At 36.8% G+C, this 17,009-nt stretch overlaps 1 protein-coding gene, 1 long non-coding RNA gene and 1 other non-coding gene across 3 annotated transcripts in view; 1 reads left to right on the top strand and 2 right to left on the bottom strand.

Annotated features, from left to right (window-relative positions):
• Positions 1-45: 45 nt before the first annotated feature.
• Positions 46-5,790, bottom strand: LOC111344713 (uncharacterized). The gene is made up of 5 exons (XR_015989597.1): positions 5,040-5,790; positions 4,302-4,400; positions 3,311-3,904; positions 2,890-2,946; positions 46-2,387 (listed from the first exon to the last, which is right to left on the bottom strand). It is a non-coding gene; the product is annotated as an uncharacterized LOC111344713 (transcript).
• Positions 5,791-6,203: 413 nt separating this feature from the next.
• Positions 6,204-7,531, bottom strand: LOC148726749 (uncharacterized). The gene is made up of 2 exons (XR_015989765.1): positions 7,384-7,531; positions 6,204-6,551 (listed from the first exon to the last, which is right to left on the bottom strand). It is a non-coding gene; the product is annotated as an uncharacterized LOC148726749 (long non-coding RNA).
• A 615-nt stretch (positions 7,532-8,146) lies between these two features.
• LOC111344716 (uncharacterized) overlaps positions 8,147-17,009 on the top strand; it is a 65,558-nt gene continuing 56,695 nt past the window's right edge. The window contains 6 exon segments of the mRNA XM_088726367.1: positions 8,147-8,298; positions 8,543-8,929; positions 10,868-11,137; positions 14,463-14,702; positions 15,669-15,769; positions 16,420-16,478. Of these exon segments, the coding sequence (XP_088582493.1) occupies positions 8,241-8,298; positions 8,543-8,929; positions 10,868-11,137; positions 14,463-14,702; positions 15,669-15,769; positions 16,420-16,478 (1,115 nt within the window). The 5' untranslated portion in view covers positions 8,147-8,240.

Raw genomic sequence — 17,009 nt, forward strand, 5'->3', positions numbered from 1 at the left:
GACTTGCATTATCAATATTGGAAACAATGTTGGAATGCCATTCAGTTTGATTTGTTTTGTTGGGTCAAATTTTAATCAAAACCACACAACAGAAGGGTGATCAAAGTGTAATTTAGTCAAACACTATCTTAAAGGTCCTATCTGCTACCAATACAATACATCATAATATAATCTCAAGTCAACAGTGATTTTGAGTCAGACTGTGTACAGATTTAGCATTAATTACAAAAGCTGTGGAGCAATCTTTCCATCCTTAACACTATGCTCTATAAATTTCATGATTGGGTCCCCACAAAAACAGCAGTTAGCATCCTCAGGACATGCTCTTAACAGACCACAATAACAATAAGATGGATCACTGAATACCCTTTCTGGGATGTAGGCTACATTTTTGCATGCAGATTCTGGCTGCTGAAAACCATGCTGAGGCAGCCAAATCAGCATCACATATTCATGTCTAAATATTTCAACCCATCTCTTTTCATATGTTGTATTTTCACTTATTTTTTTCAGAAACACATGCTTTGCTTCTCGCCCTTCCATTGTTACCATTCCCAACCCCTGCCCATACTTTTCAAGCATTTGACAACAATGAGTGGGGACAATGTGACCCAATGTCCAGACAGTAGGATTTACAGACCTTGGCAAAAACATTGAATTTACTTTAAAATACTCATAGCAGGCAATAGAAAGCTGATCAATCTGGTCTAATGTTATCTCGAATCTATTAAAGAGAGAAACTCAGTCTCTCAGCCTCACACCTAAGTAAGCTAAAGCAAGAACTGTTTGACGTTCTTTCCTGGAGTCACTTTCACAGCTAAGCCACTTGATTAATCTCATGAAATTATGACAAAAACAACGGGAATCTTTTCCAGTAAATCTATAATGCAAATCAGCTCCAGACCCTTGAGTTTCATTGAACCATTGTTTTGTCTTGTTTGCAAGGCGCCTGGTCTTTACTTCTGTTTGTAAAGCTGTAATTACTCTTGTGAAAGGGCTATCAGATGGGACCTCTGAAAACTTTTTACAATCAGCTGGCAACTTAGATTTTCTTATAGCTTCTGTCAAAACTGCTTTAAAAAAGTACTGCCAAGCATTGTTCTTCAGATGAAGAGGTTCCACGTGAGCTTTATCAATATAAGAACCTAAAAGAGGCAAAAATTCTTGTCTACTACTTTGTTTGGCAATGAAATCTGTGATTTTAGATCTCTTTGTCTTCACAGAAATTTTTTCAAGTGCTACTCTTTTTTTAAATGCTTCAACCTTGTTGACAACATTTACTCTTTGCTGGTAATTCCATGGCTTCCACTTGTTTGACCTGTCAGTTCCAAATGTACCCTTCACATCCCTACAATCAGCTAATGAAACATTTGCAAAGGGCGAGAAATACTTAGCGCTAATAGTCAATTCACCTGCCAACATGGCAAGCATCTTCATGTCATTTGGCAATTCCTCCAGCTTAAACCTAAATTTAATGCCTTCAAATTCATACTCGGTTCTTTCTATAACTCTGCAATTTGTGGTAATAATGACCTCACATATTTCTTTGTAACAGGAGAACTTTCATCACAGTTGGCACCAAAAATTAGAAAGTTATCATAACTTGATGCCACCCTTCTTCCAACATTGAGGAAGCTGACCAAGAAAGAACATGCACTCTCATTCTTGCCAAATGGGCATCCATCACCACCAAGAGCAGTCAAATGAAAAGTGCCTGTTGATTCTGTAAAGCCTTTCAAGCTTTGTTTTATATTCTTAGAGAGATAAAATTTGGCAAGCATTGGAAGGTGTTGTCTTAAGTCTCTATATGCACCATTCACTGGGTTTTCAGTTTCTAAGCCCTCTAGATAGTCTAGGTCAATTTCATGAACAGTTCCAATATCAATCTTTTTTAACTGTTCCACAAGGTTACTATATGTGAGAAGCTTTGGTACCTTACAGCCTTTACAAATTGAAATGCTTGTTCTTTTCCCTGGTTTACTTTCATTTGATTTCATTGAAAGCACCAGTCTAACACTTTTGTACTTTCGTTTGCCCATTACACCACTTGCATAATATGTTGCAATACTTCGTATAATGTTGTCATTTGACTTTTCAAATTTTAAAACACTTTTCTTAAATTCTTTGGAAACTACTCTATCAGTCAACTGCTTGTTCCCTGTCACATAACTTGTGAGAGTATCCAGTTTGCATCTTTTCTGCAAAGTGTCAAACAATCCCTCAAAAGTGGCTGAAGAATGTTCATTTGTGCTTCCATGAATTCTGGCAGCAGCTTCAATGGTCTCATGCCTCCTTTTCCTTGCAATTCTTGGTCCCAATGTTGATTGTCCATCAGCTAGTGCAGTAGGGCTTCTTGTTCGTGCCTGAGATACCTGTCCCTCATGTGTCTAAAAATATCACTAACTCATTAGACACTGGGTAGTAACACATTTTATTAAAAGAAGAAGTGGTTCAATGAGACCAAAATTGTAAACATTATAGATCTGAACACAACAATTGTATCTCGCCATATCTTACATTTGATATTTTGATGTTTATAGTTTAGAGACACCATCATTTATGACAGTCTTCTGACTGACCAAATGAACACAGGCACACACTCAGGTTTCTTGCCCAGGCACTGGCATAGAAGCCTGGCACTGGCTGTCATTCTGGTACTGGCTCTGTGTTAAGTGGCCAGTCCACCAAAATTTAACTTCTAAAAATAATTTTTCTTCTCACAAAATTGAATATCTTTCCATTAATGTTTTTATCAAAAATTGGCATAAAATTGTATCTATCCACTCATTAATGAAAATCTACAGTCAGAAGTTGTGCACAGCAGTTTTTTGCAGCACAATTACCAGTACTGGTAAAACAACCACAATGAGGAATCAAGAGTATACTCACAGTAATATTTTCAAACTCATTTGTTATGTCCCTGCATCGTTTCCTTACTGCGGCCAACTGAAAGCATCAATTAAACATGTCATTTCTTATGCACTGATTGGTTAATTTTTAAAGTTCATATAAAGTTCAAACAGATAAAAAAGCTGGGGGGTGTTAACAAATATTTGTGTAGGGAGGTACAGGGGGATGCAAAAAACCATTAACCAGTTTATAAATAAAATTGTTATTATCATTATCATTATTATTATTTTTAATTTCCTACCTTGTCAAAATTGAAATACAAGCCTCCCTGTACTCGCACTTCCACCACTTGCCTAAAATACCTTGATACAAATTCTCTAATATTCGAAATATAAAACATTCTCAAAGCACCTCCACTACTAGTTTACGTTAAAACGACAAATTAAATATGTTATCTCGCCTTTTCCTGGGTTCGTTGGACTTTTTTGTATTCTGCCTGTAGCTTGCGATTTTCATTAACAGCTTTCTCTCTTGCAACCTTCCGATCTTTCATGTATTGAGCCAAGTTAAAGCGCGTGTTCTTTTTGGGCGGCATCCTAAATATTAACTCATTAAAAACTAAGAAAAGAATGCAAAATTAGGAAAACAAAAATCATAGAGTTCTAGTCAAGGCTTTGAAGTTTCTCTTCATAACAAAATTTTTCGGATAAGAATAAATATTTAAAAGACTATCCGGGCCAAAAATACCATACGAACGACAAGAAAACCTTACCTTCCCTTTTACTATATCCTCTGCTGTCTCTTTTTACGCGAACATCAAAGAAAGTATTGCATGTTTGGTATCGAAATGACGGGCAAACTTGTTTACTTTCAGCAAATTTGAGCTTTGGCACCTTCGGACTAACCCAAGGACCGCTCGGAGGCATTTTTCGACAGGCATTGAACTCAGTTCCAGTCTTCTCTAAGAAACACACGGTCACAGACGCCATATTAGTAGACAATGATTGTTCCGCTTCAAAGCACGCGCCAGCCTGGCGTGAGTTTGTGTATTTTCCTAAATGAAGAAGGCATATTCTAGGTATTTAGCATGGTTCAGTTTTGGTTTGCAATTTCACACACATTCTGTATTGCTGAAAATACATATGAATTGTTTCACATAGTATTTACAGGAACACAAAATGTCCAATGCCAGAACATTTCGTCATCAAGACGTGTTAATGCACAAACTTGGTGGTACCAATTATCACAGGTACCACACTGAATCCATTCTACAGTTTCAGCTTTATCATCTTTCGGGTCGCATTTTTTGCAGTAACCACAGAGTACCTTAAAGGAAAGATGCACCCAAATCAGGGCCCAATTTGAATCATGACAATTTTGAATTGCAATAAAACGGTATTCTGGGAGAAACTGTGTCTTTGTCTACTTTTACTTGAAATCAATACACAAACCTTTGATGAGCCTTTCTTTTTCCTTGTTTGGGCTGCCTTTGCTGCTCCCCTCTTTCTGTTGTCCTGAACAATCGTTAGGTGGGTAGACCACAGCACAACCTTGAGGTTATGAAAAATGATATTAGGTTTAAATCTATACAGTTGCCCTCTTCTACAGAGAGAACTTAATGCCTCTCGCCAAACTCAACCAGAACCTGGAACAAAGTAGCACTACATCAAAAGCTGCACAACACTGATTTGAACAAACAACGATTAAACAAGATCCTCTCATAACAATCCAAATTGTATTTCTTGTAGGCAAAATTTTTTTAGGGTAGAATTAATAAAAAATTGACCTAGAAAGTATCAAAAACTAAGATTATTTTATAAAGCACTCCTTGTCATTGTTTGGTGAGATTTGGCACAGGTTCAAGTCTGGATTTATCTTCTATGTCATCATGCCTAGAATAGGTCGTATTCCGCTTTCATCTAACTGATGTTTGTAACTGAGGTCCCCATTTGACCAGAATTTCATTTAACTTAACATTTGGAGTATACTAGCAAATCTATAAACACAAAGAGTAGGGCGGCATCCCCTGAAGACAGGTAGGTAAGAATTAAATTTTGATCTAAATGAGCTCTTCTGCGAATATTTCTTCTCAAAGCTGAAGGAAAAATACCTTCTGTTATTAGAACTTTTAAGACAGAGCACTGATGGGCATAAAAAACATTTTTGCAAAGCAACACGACATTCCTTACCTTTCGTACGGCCATCCCTCGCTCAAATGACCTCTGGGTATTTTCCAAGATGGCAGACAACTCACTCATTCCCAGTTCCTCTCCACTTAGATGGCTGTCAAGTCAAATTTCCACCCTGGGGGACCCTTGTGGATGTCTAAATCCCCACCCACGTGCGCTTTACGACGTCTAATTCCCGCGGGTTGCCCGTCCCCCTCCCCCCATCCTGGGGCAAACCATTGATTGGTGCATTACATGATGCTGGTTAATGTTATGTAAGATGTCATATGGAACACGATGTAAAACAATCTCTGTGCTGAGGAACTGCCGACAAGCCGATTGCAGATCAGGAATGTTCCTGATCTTTCAGACAAAAAACTGACCAGATTCGTTAGCTAGACCGGCAAGGTTCGTATGAGGTGGATAGAGTTCGTCACGAGATCCCCCAGACGGGCGGTTGACTGCATTAATGAGACTTTGGTGGCCAGTGTTATTCTCATTAATCAAGTTCGTTTAATAATATCCTCTTGCCTGCTCCGTTACATGATTTGCATGATTTCTCGCCCAAGTAAACGCCAATCTGTCTAATTCAAGGCCACTGGCTCTCTAGATGCGCTCATATTTGCAGCGTTCTCTCTTCGTTACCCTCACTTATTTACTTGAATCCCTTTACTTGCTTACTCATTCACTTACTTACCGAATTACCTACCCACTTACTAACCAAGCCATTGACATGGAGCTTTACTGGCTATGGCCAGAAAACTCAAAAAATGCAAAGAGAAGCTGATAATTGTGTTCGTAGAATATTTTCAAATTATTCAAGCAGTCTCTCGTGACGGAACCATTAACATACCAAAATAATTACAGCCCGAAAGAATTTCCCAAATTCCCCCCCCCCCCCTTACATAAACGCCTTCCAGGCTATAAAACAAAGTATTGTAGAATTCTTTAACTGATGTGAATTCGCACATAACCCCGACCCTTTCCCTATCGCTAGAACTCTCTTCCACTTTGAAATATTTTACAAGGCGAGATAATTGGTGACCAGCCAAATAATACGTTTATTTGAATTGATGAAATTAAGAATGTATGATAAGTTTTAGAGGTCAGAACAAAGAAATGAGAAAGCATCGTTGCGATAGAGAGAAAAGAAAGATCAGTTCTAATCATGTGATAAGCGTCATGGAAAGTAATAGTAACCATTTATTGTACTCGTTGTTCCTGTATGAACTTATTAAACTTACTCCTATGCATCCATCGATTTCTAAATTTGTTTACTCAACTTCTACAGTTGTTCTAATTTTAAGGAGGAGGCGGCGTGGCCGAGTTGTCAGGGTGCTGAACTTGTAATCCGATGTCCCGAGCTAAAGTCCTCTACCCTGCCACTCACAGGATTTGTTCTCGGTTGCCCGTAGTTCAACTCCTCGGCTGTGCTCTGTAAATAGCCCAGGCCACTGGTCTGCCTCCTCCAAGTGGGGATTTTCAAGCAGTTCAGTTAGTCTACATTGTGGCTGAAAATCCCTTATGGAGGAGCTGCAATTAACGTATTTATTTATTTTATTTATCTATTTTATGTTATCTAATCGCGTTTGTAAAGTTCATTGTCTGCTTAGCTTAATATTCGCGGAACCTTTTAAAGAAAGATTTCAGTTTTGAGAGTGCTATTTTTATTTGCACTATGAACACCGTTCTCATCACGAGGAGGCATTTAAGACAAGCGTAGGCAAGTCTTTACCAAGTTTTCTTTCAGTTTGTCCGAAGTCCATTTTCCGCAGATCCACGGTAAACCGGAAATCAGTGACAGATTTCTAACCTTCTGCTTGCCAGGCGAGTAATGCGACAGTAATATCTAAACTCGTGACAAAATCCTCAGACCAACAAACAGCACAGTTTTCTTGTAATTTACATTTTTTCCTTCCTGATATGGTTGTTAGTAAATTCATTGAGGAAAGATTTACGTTTAATACAGGCTTTTCAGAACCTGTCTGTTTCTGTTAACATTGATAAGGTGGCATGAAAATAGATGGGAAGTTGTGAGGCTCACGACGTCCCCATTCATTTTAATCCAGACCTTTTCCAACCACCTCTGTGTGATGCTTAATACAAAAAGTTCAACAAAATCAATGAACCATATCTCGATACAAGTATAATTTGCAATTTAGCGATCGAATCCTTCGATCAGTTCTAATTTTTGAGAAATATGTTAGAGCATTAAGGGACTTTTTTTGAGTTGACATAGCCTCATCTTGATACACCTAGCACCTAGGGTTGGGAGAATTCTAGAAAGAACCGGGGAAAGTTCTCAGTACTGCTTAAAGATCAAGAAGCTAATAACTTAGGAACTGAACAATATTTTCAAACAGACCTGCAGGTTGCTTCTTCGCTAAAAGCTTCATTTCTCGCGACCCAGGCGATGATTAATGATAAAATAGACAGGAAGTCTTCAAGAAAAACTTCCTTAAACGCCATGAAATTCTATATACAAACAGAAAGTAAATTTGACAGCATCAATCCCAGAAGTCTTCGAACACATACTAAATTGGTGACACACACACAAGTCACCAGGTGTGCCCGGCTGGGATCGGGGAATCTGTCATGATCATGGCAGATATCTTCGTTTTAATTTATAAAATACGCCGATCGTGATGGTCAAATTCGCCGCGATCGGTAAATAAAATCGTCAGGTGTGTCACCGGGTTTGTGTCCGCTACTCGCATTTTTTGATCCCTCAGCTAGGTTCTGTTCTAAGAATAAATATAACTATAAATAATTTTATGATTCATTGGGATCCGGAGAAACCGAAACGAGTAGGAATCGGAAATATTTCTGCTTGAGTATGTTACAACTAAGGACTCGTCATTTCAATCCTTATCCTTCACAAACGGAAAAATTTCCAGACATAATTTTTCTGTATTTCATAAAGTAATTTTATACATTTCACTGAAAGGCTTCCATAGGTTCTGGGTTAATTGTGTTTAAAACAACTTGAGTTATAAATCGAGCATGTTAACCCTTTCCATTCCATATTTTAACCATACATTCCTAAACCAATCAGAACCTCTGTCTAAAAGGTCTTTCTTATTCAATAGCCAATCAGTTTTCGTGATAGTTCCACCCTAATATAAAGCTAGTGGTGAGGAATTAGTTCGTTCGGTTATTTGTAGCGATGATGTGCTAAAGGGCCTAGTTTACACATCTTTGGGCATCAAGGACATTTCTGAGATGATTCGTCATTTGAAATTTATCTTTGTATGGATTTCACTCATGCCTCAACTCACAGGTATCGTAGTTAACCTGCATTTGTGCTGATATTTTCAGTGTCTACTTTCTTCTTTCGTATCAGACCCCGGTTCACCACAATGCTAAATTAGGATTGATTTTAAATTGACAGCAGCAGATTGTTGAAGCTTAAAGATTTTCAACGATATTTTAATTCAAATTAGAAGAAAGCCATTCTTGTTTAAGTGAGATCGAAAGCATGACTTATTGTAATATAACTTCGATCTAAATTATTCCTCCTCCAGATAGCGGAAATGTGACATGGAATGAACCTACCCCGGTTAAGACAACATCGAATCCAGCTGAAGTGCTCCCCCCTGGCATTGTACATGTTTATGAAGGGTCTTCTGCTACACTGAACTGGAGCTACAGCCTGTCTTTAGGTCTAGGTCTCGGTGGCTTCTTGAGATTTAGCAATGTTGGCATAGTCGACATTTATTCAGATGGTTCAGCTGGTCCTGTCATTGACAGTTTTCAGAAAAGATTCATCGTAACCTCAATTCTAGGAAGAATATCTCTGTCTATCTCTGCAGTGACTCTCGCTGACGATAAGGCTAATGGAGAATTTAGCTGCAGTTTAATTGATAACAATAGGGATACTTGGAAACGAGCAATTCAAGTACAAGTCCTAGGTAAGATTAAAAGTGTTGCTGACTTTTAGAGAGGCACACCTTAACTGTAACGTATTATTATCCACGTGTCATATTTGGCTTAGTTGAAGTGTTAGAGTTTCTCAGCGCAGTAAACCGACAACAAGCCTTTCAACGAATTCATTTAATTAATTGGACTTAATGTTACTAATGTTGTGCAAGACACATCTCATCTTAAGGCAATTCTCAATGGCACACTTTGTTGTTGTTGTCACCTGTCCTATACAAACTATATGAGGTCTGCAAAAGGAGAAATAATCCCATGTGGATGAAACAACGAATATATGCAGTAAGGGAAAAAACTCAAAATTAGGATTCACGTCTAGATAAAGGAGAATAAATGGATAACTCATCAGAGGATTAAGATATCGAAAATTTCCTCACAGTGATCTGGTGTATTCATAATAACATTGAGGCAAAACAACATATAAACTGCTGTGTTATACAAGGATTTTCAGCCCTGAAAAAAAGGTGCAGCAAGTTGCAAAGAGATTTGTTAATTTTCTCAGAGGTGTTTGATATTGCCAATCAAATGTTGACATGTCACTTGCCTTTTGTGCCACTCTGTCATGATGATAAATGAATGGGAAAGCCTTCACCTTTCTCAATCAAATTTGTTTTGTCAAAATTTTACAGACTTTGGCAGTTAAAAGAAAAAAAGGTGAATGATAATTTATATTTCAACTCTCTTTTTTTTCAACTTAAAAGCAGCTTAAGCATGCCACTGCAAAATTTAGTGAATGCTGATAAAGTGTGAGCAGTGCTAATCCCTTTTGGTGAGACTATTTGTCATTCCAGGTAGAAGGTCTTTACTTCTTGTGCCAGTCAGGCTTCGTTTTTGTTTGGACTTCTCTCCTTTCTACCTTTCTCTATTCACATTCTAGTTTTAAATGCAGAGAGAGAGCAAAGATCTCCACCAGCCACCGAAGTTAGCAGATGGTTATGTGATTGATATTCAAGGATAGAATGTTTTGCCAGAAGAAATCCTTTCAGAAGTCATTTATGTTGACATGCTATAATTGGCTATTCACTCTTTGAAAGGCTAAATAATTCAGATCTAAAATGTTTTTTTAAATAACTTGTGGGCATTTTAACATTTTCCGAAACTTTTTGGAAATTATTGTTAATAATATAGTAATGCATGCTTAGTTTGACATGATAAAAAAAGGGAAAAGTTGCATAGGGTTAGTCATTTCCACATAGTAACAATTTTGATGTCAAGTTTTAAGCAGCTTGAACTTGCTACAGCAATGCCCTCTGATGTTGCTGGTTGTGTGCCAGCAAGGAAATTGCTTATGAGTGTAAACCACAAGCCCTTATCCAATTCAGAGAGACTTTTTTCATTTCTCTTGAAATTTCTCTAAGTTCTTGCTTTGTTTTATCTTTCTCCAGTCACATTCTACTTTTATATGCAGATGTTTAGCAAAGGTCACGATATAGAACTGAAAGTAGGAGATGTTTTTGCAATGAAATCAAGAACTGGGATGTTTAGCTGCAAAAAAGAAAATCTCAGGAGTGACTTATGTTCACAATATAGCTGGCTACATTGTATTGACATTTTGTTGACCTAAAGCCCCTAATAATTATTTCAAAAAAATTTTTGTAAATAGCTCCAGAGGGTCTCAATATTAATTTTCACAAAACTATTTCCTGGAAACTGTGGTTAAAATATTAATGCTCAGTTAAGGCTGAGAAAAGGATTCCAAGAAATTAGTTACCTTTTGAAGATCCACCGAATTTTTAAGGTAGACATTTGTGCATAGTGAAGCACTCATTTCTTGTATTTATTGCACAATCATGGTGTATGTGAAGTTCATTTGCATGTGGAAGGCTCGCAAGGAACATTTAGAATTGTAGCAAAAAATGTACATGCCTTTCAGTTATCCTTGAAGTTTACTTGTGATTGTTTGAATGCCCCAGTTCCAACAAACATCTCTGGATTTAATGGTAGTACAACAGTTCTTGAAGGCAACAACTTGCAGTTAACCTGCGTAGCAGTGGGTAGACCAGAACCAAACATCACCTGGACCAAAGAGGAGACAGGGAACCAAGGAAATACTGATGTGTTATCAAAAGGAAAGGTGCTGACCATAACAAAGATCAGCAGGAATGATTCAGGAACATTCAACTGTACAGCATATAATGGTTTTGGTAAAGCAGAGAGCCAAACAGTTTACGTAAAGGTTACTTGTGAGTATGCATTGAAAAAAATTTGACTATTAAGTAAATGTTGAACAGAGATGCATTTTCCATTTCTCTCCTATGTTGTAATGTGTGCTGTCAATTACATGTACATGTATTGATGTTTGGCTAGGTACATCCATGCAGGGCTCCCAGTTACAGTGACACAAATTCAACCGGGGCCACCCAACGTTTTTTAGCCAATCACAAGACGAGTTTAGAACAAAAAAATTGAAGTTCGTTCATCAGCAGATCAATCACTATAAGGGTCAAATTTCACTGTTCGTTTGACTAGATCAGATGTGAAGGTATGCGAAAGCTTATAGTTTTTTTAAAGCAAAAAAAATATAATATTTTTCATTTCTATTACGGTAAAGGTGAATAAATATTTACCGAATGGCGGCCGGTAATTTCGAAGACTGAACTGACTAAAGTTAAATTTAGCAAATTGTGGCCGACTCACTTAATACAATATATTTTCCGAAACACGGCCTGGAATGCCGAAGGCGAGAGCTTATGTAATTTACTGAATATTGCGGCCGCGAATTTTAAACACGAAACGGGCTGGATTAATGTAAATAAATATATCAAATTACGGCCGGCTAAACCTCAAGGCGAAACCGGCTCAACACAAGTATATTTTTAAAATATCATTAAAAAACGGCCGTATCTACAATTTTACCGGGAATTTTAGTAACCAATCACAAGGATAAAGAAAATTTCAAATTTAGTTTTTGCATGTATTACCGGTGGTTGATTCCGTTTGCTTTGTAGTTTGAAAGTCGGGAAGTATTTCAAACATTTACTGATTTGAGGTAAAACCGTTTCGTCTTCAAAATCTCAGGCCGTGTCAATTCCGCAAATACATTTGTATTGAGTCCATTTGGTCTTCAATATTCCCAGCCACATTATTCCGTAAATTATATAAGCTTTCATCCTTGACATTCCAGACCGTGTTTCGAAATATATATTTTATAAGTTAACTCGTTCATAATTTAGTAAATTTCTTTAAGTCTGAGTCCTTTCAGTCTTCAAACTTCCCAGCCCCAAAATTTGGTAAGTTATACAAGCTTTCTTCTTCAAAACTCCATACCCTATTTCGAAAAATTTTTGTTATCAAAAGTTTACTCAGCTGTAATTTGGTAAATTTACGTTGAGTTCGTTCAGTCTTCAAAATTCCCGGCAGCAATACTCGGTAAATTATACAAGTTCTTGTCTCCGACATTCCAGACCGTGTTTCGAAAAAGAAATTTCATTGGTTTACCCAGTATTATTCTTTACTTACGTACGTTGAGGCTGTTCAGTCTTCAAAATTAGCGGCCGCTAAAAAATATTAGGTAAATTTTTATTCGCTTTTACCGTAAACGAAATAAACAACATATTTATTTCACCGTAAAAAACTAGAAGCTTTCGCATGTCTTCACATCGACTCCAGTCAAACGAGCAGTTTAATTTGACCGCTGGTGAACGAACTCCCATTCTTTTGTTCCATACTTGTCTTGTAATTGGCTAAAAAACATTGGGTGGCCCCGGTTGAGTTCGTTTCACTGTAAATTTTTTTAAAAAAATGTATTTTTGGGAACCTTTAATTGTGAAATGGTTTCCAAAACCAAATTTGGTTGTGTTGCATGGTCGTTCTGATTTCTTGTTAATAGATTAGGCCCTCTTGAGATGCCATTCCATAAACTCAGGCTTCATGTTTCATCGGGGTTTCCAAATACTTGAAAACAATAAGAGTAGCTGGCCTTTACCCTTGTGCCTTCATCAGTTTTCTTGTGTTTGGAAACCATGATGAAATGCTTGCCCATGTTTATGAAATATTACTTCTTGGTATTCCTGTGATGTCCTCAAAGTTAAAATATAAGGAATTATCAATCCCTTTGAGATAAAATAGTTAGTTTTTAGAAAAGCTGAAGACTTATCTTTTCACAACTTTTCAGTTTAATAGGGTGTTTTTGTCTAGTGATAAAGTAAGGTTGAATTTTCTACACTTTTGCATGACACAATATATTATAATGACAGCTGAGAATGCTGTCACTCTGAGTAAAAAAAGGTGACTTTTCTGACGAGGTTTTGTTATTTGAACAGTCCTTGCGAGAGACTCATGGAGTAGTCATGGAAATGTTTACAAGCCCTTAGAAAACAACTGCAAGCTTTTTGTAGCAAACCTCAATAACAAATGTTTTTGTTAGCTGCCATATTTTTACCCCTCATGGTGCATGTCTCTGTACCAATCCTTATAAATTGTAGTTAAACATTTCTTCAGATTTCTTCTGCATAATACATTGCACAGACCTGAATCATTGCAAGACTGTTTGAATAGACATCTTCTTTTATCTCTTTAATTCTTGACTTTATTTGTTGAATGGTTTTGATGATGGTGATGTGAGTGTGACAGTGAAAACCAGCAATCCCTTTATAATTTTTTATAAATGGAGTTACATGTGGTAGTTGGCAGTAGGATGAGAAAGGCAATGATGCTGCTAGAAATATGCAGGATATACTTGGAACTGGTCCTTTGTCTAGAATTGTAATTTTCACAAATTTCAATCTTATGTCAGTGGTGTAACTAAATGGAATTAAGATGGTTTAATATAATTATTTGCTTGCTTCTGGTTGGGACGCATCCTGAAAATTAGAAATACCGTCGAAACTTTTAAGAATAAAAAGCCTCCTGAAAGCATATTCATGTTTTCATTGCTCGGAGAATAGAAGTATTCAGACGGCTAGTGTACTCTCTGAAGATTACAGACAGTGGTACCTTAAGCCTCATAACACAACATTAACTTAATTTCAAGAGGGGTTTACATCGACAGAAGTCAACAAATACCTCCCAGAACACAGTAGCTTAGGGGTTTCACTAAGCCACTGTCTGTGTTAGCAAATATGTTCAGTTGATGCTTATTTCAAAACATTAAACAATCCAGGTCAACATATATGGTAAGATCTGAGCCCAAAGATTTGAAATCACATCTCAATAGTTTTCTGAGTGTCAATCTTAAAAGGTTTTTTGTTTAATTCATGAATATTATGAAAATTTAATTACCAATAATATATTTAACATGCATCACCCTATGAATAGCCAGAAGATCATCCAGTTAACATCCAGACAATAGCAGTTTACATATAATTGGAACCACACCATAGAGCACTATTTGCAAGCCCCTGTAAATCAGCCCAACTACATAACATCAGACTAGATCAAGAATATCCTTTTGTTTGTATTGTACTGGAGTGGTTGGACCCCATAGCTTTTGAAGGCAACTCACTCAGATGCATCTTTTTGTAGATGCGGTTTGTTAATCTGATTTGTTATCTTTCAATTTGATTTCAGATCCAGCCAAGATTCTTCCCAGTAAATTTAAAGCTGAGTATATCGTTGGTTTAAATGAGAGTGTAACTCTTAATTGTACAGCAGAAGGGAAACCTCTGCCTACATATGCTTGGACTCCATGTGGCTCAGGACAAGTTTGTGACAAGAGTACACTTGATCTTTTGAATGTCTGTAATGATGTCAACTATACCTGTGAAGTGGCCAATAGACATGGAAATGATTCAAAAACTGCCAATGTTTGTAAGTTACATTGCAGTCATGAATGCATTATGCAGTTGTACAGTAGCTTGATACATGCACCAATGTGACATTTTTGGTTGGGTTCTCAGAGTTGAACTGGGGGTTAGCCTGTCAGGTTGCAGAGGCCCAAATCATGTGTCCACTTTTTCTTGGTGCATATTTATCTGTTTTTGAATGATTGCATCTGAGTAAAATATTGATGATTCTATCACATGTAAAAATACAAAGGAAGCAGTGCAGTAATTTTAACTTCAGGTGCTTTATGGGTGTGAGTATCATAAGTAGGGCAAACAGCTATAACCCCAGGGTTTCTGAGACACTGCAAAAACTATAATTGTGTTGGATTTTTATTTGGGGGGGGGGGGGATTACACTGTAGAATGTTGTTTTCTTTCATCTTCTATTCATTGCATGCTGAGAAGCTTTTTACATCGATTTCACAATGCTTTCAAAAGCTAGAGCAGGAGAATGACATCTTGTTACCTCTCGACATTTACCTGATGATCTACTTGTAGTTTGTAAGTAGAAGATCAGTCTGATATGAGTGACTGTGTTACCCTAAATTGTTTCACTTAAATTAAAGAAATGTTTTGAAACTTTAGTCTGACTGTCACTCTGATTAATGGTGAAGAGAAAAGGCCAATTAATGGAGTATGTGTATTTGATTAACAATATCACAAATTGTCATTTGGTAAACAACTAATACATTCCACCAATGAAAATAATGATTAGAAGTTAACTAGTGCCCAGGATCACGTAAGCTATGGTAAAAATACTAGTTGTTCTTATAACAAGTGGTATACCAATACAGAAAGCAACAGACTCCTCAATTGTCTGGTAAAATAAGGTGAAATAACCTCAGAAAGGGCTTAAAGTTTTCCAGACATCCTATTTTGCTAAAGGAATACTGGTATCAATAAAAATTTTTGGTAAATCTTTTAGTAATGATTTTTCTCGTACTTTTCAGACATTGGAGGAGAAGTGATTAACACAACAGTTATCCTCAAAAGTGAATCTTGTAAAGATGGACTAAATAAATCGTCAGTAGAAGAGGCATTTAAAAAAGAGGTAAATAATGTGCATCTAACTTAGATTATTGCTTACAAAGCTACAGTATTCATAAAATATCTACTGGATGTCTAAGAGTTTGTGCCTGTGTTGAACTGCACTTGATCTGTTAAGTTTTGTATTATAATTGTTCTGATTTTTGATTACTCCAGGGCCAGAGAGTGATGTGCTGGTTGTGTAATGATGAAAAGGAAATTCAGCTACTAGAGAGAATGTGTGTTAATGTTAAATCTACAGTGTTTCTAAAATTTCTAGGTTGCACTCAGTCTGTCAGAGTTCTTCAAAATCTTGAGCTTAAAAAGCTCTTCACAACCTCCATGATTATTCATTTTTTGCTCTTGCTCTGTATTTAGGGAAATAATTGATTTGGTGCTTTTTTCACCAAAAAATATGAAGAAGGTAAAACGAAGAAGAACATTCATTCATTGAAGTGGTATTCTTTGAAGAGACGGACTCACTAAGTTGCTCATAGACTTTGGTTGATTCTGAGCTGATTCTCAGCAAAACGGCCGGGTTCATTTTAATTAATTAGTACATAATATTGTGTCATTCTTATTTGTTTTTAAAATGTATGTCTACAACACAGGTAGACATGTGTGGGACATTTATGCTGAAATTTTTTGACAAATGATCAAGATTTTTACTTACAGCTTAAAAATGTTTTTGCTGATAAATATGGTTATGAAGGAGTGCAGTCAATAAGTGTGGGGTATGTAAATTATTAAGATGATTACCAGTTGCTCATATTTCTATATTTTGAATTGAAATTTTTTTTATTACCTCTTGTTTTCTGTTTCCCAGTTCATGTCATTCTAACCCTTGGTTGTTGTCTCTCCCAAGGTGTGAAATTAAAACTGTTGACCTTGCACTGAAATTCAATTCCACTACAAAGGAAAAAAATGTGATCACAACACTTATAAATGCTACAGTTATGCAAGGTAACAAACTGGGAGAGTTTAGTGTGTCTGGTATAAAACGGAAAACATGTCCACCAAATGTACCAGTAACATCTCCACCACCAACTGACAGCTCCTCTGAAGGTAAGTCTTCATAACACTTTCTATGATAGTTTCCTATGATGCCTTTGCTCTGTACATGGTTAATTGGAAGCACGTTTTTTGGTGTGAAATAATGTTTTTGAAAGTTGCTGTAGTTAATACAGAATTGCTACTGTAGTGGGTTTTAACACAGATCTGAAAGCTTGGTATATGGTAATATTGATAACAATGAAGACAACAAC

This window comes from Stylophora pistillata, chromosome 7, assembly GCF_964205215.1.
Source record: "Stylophora pistillata chromosome 7, jaStyPist1.2, whole genome shotgun sequence".
Taxonomy (NCBI): domain Eukaryota; kingdom Metazoa; phylum Cnidaria; class Anthozoa; order Scleractinia; family Pocilloporidae; genus Stylophora; species Stylophora pistillata.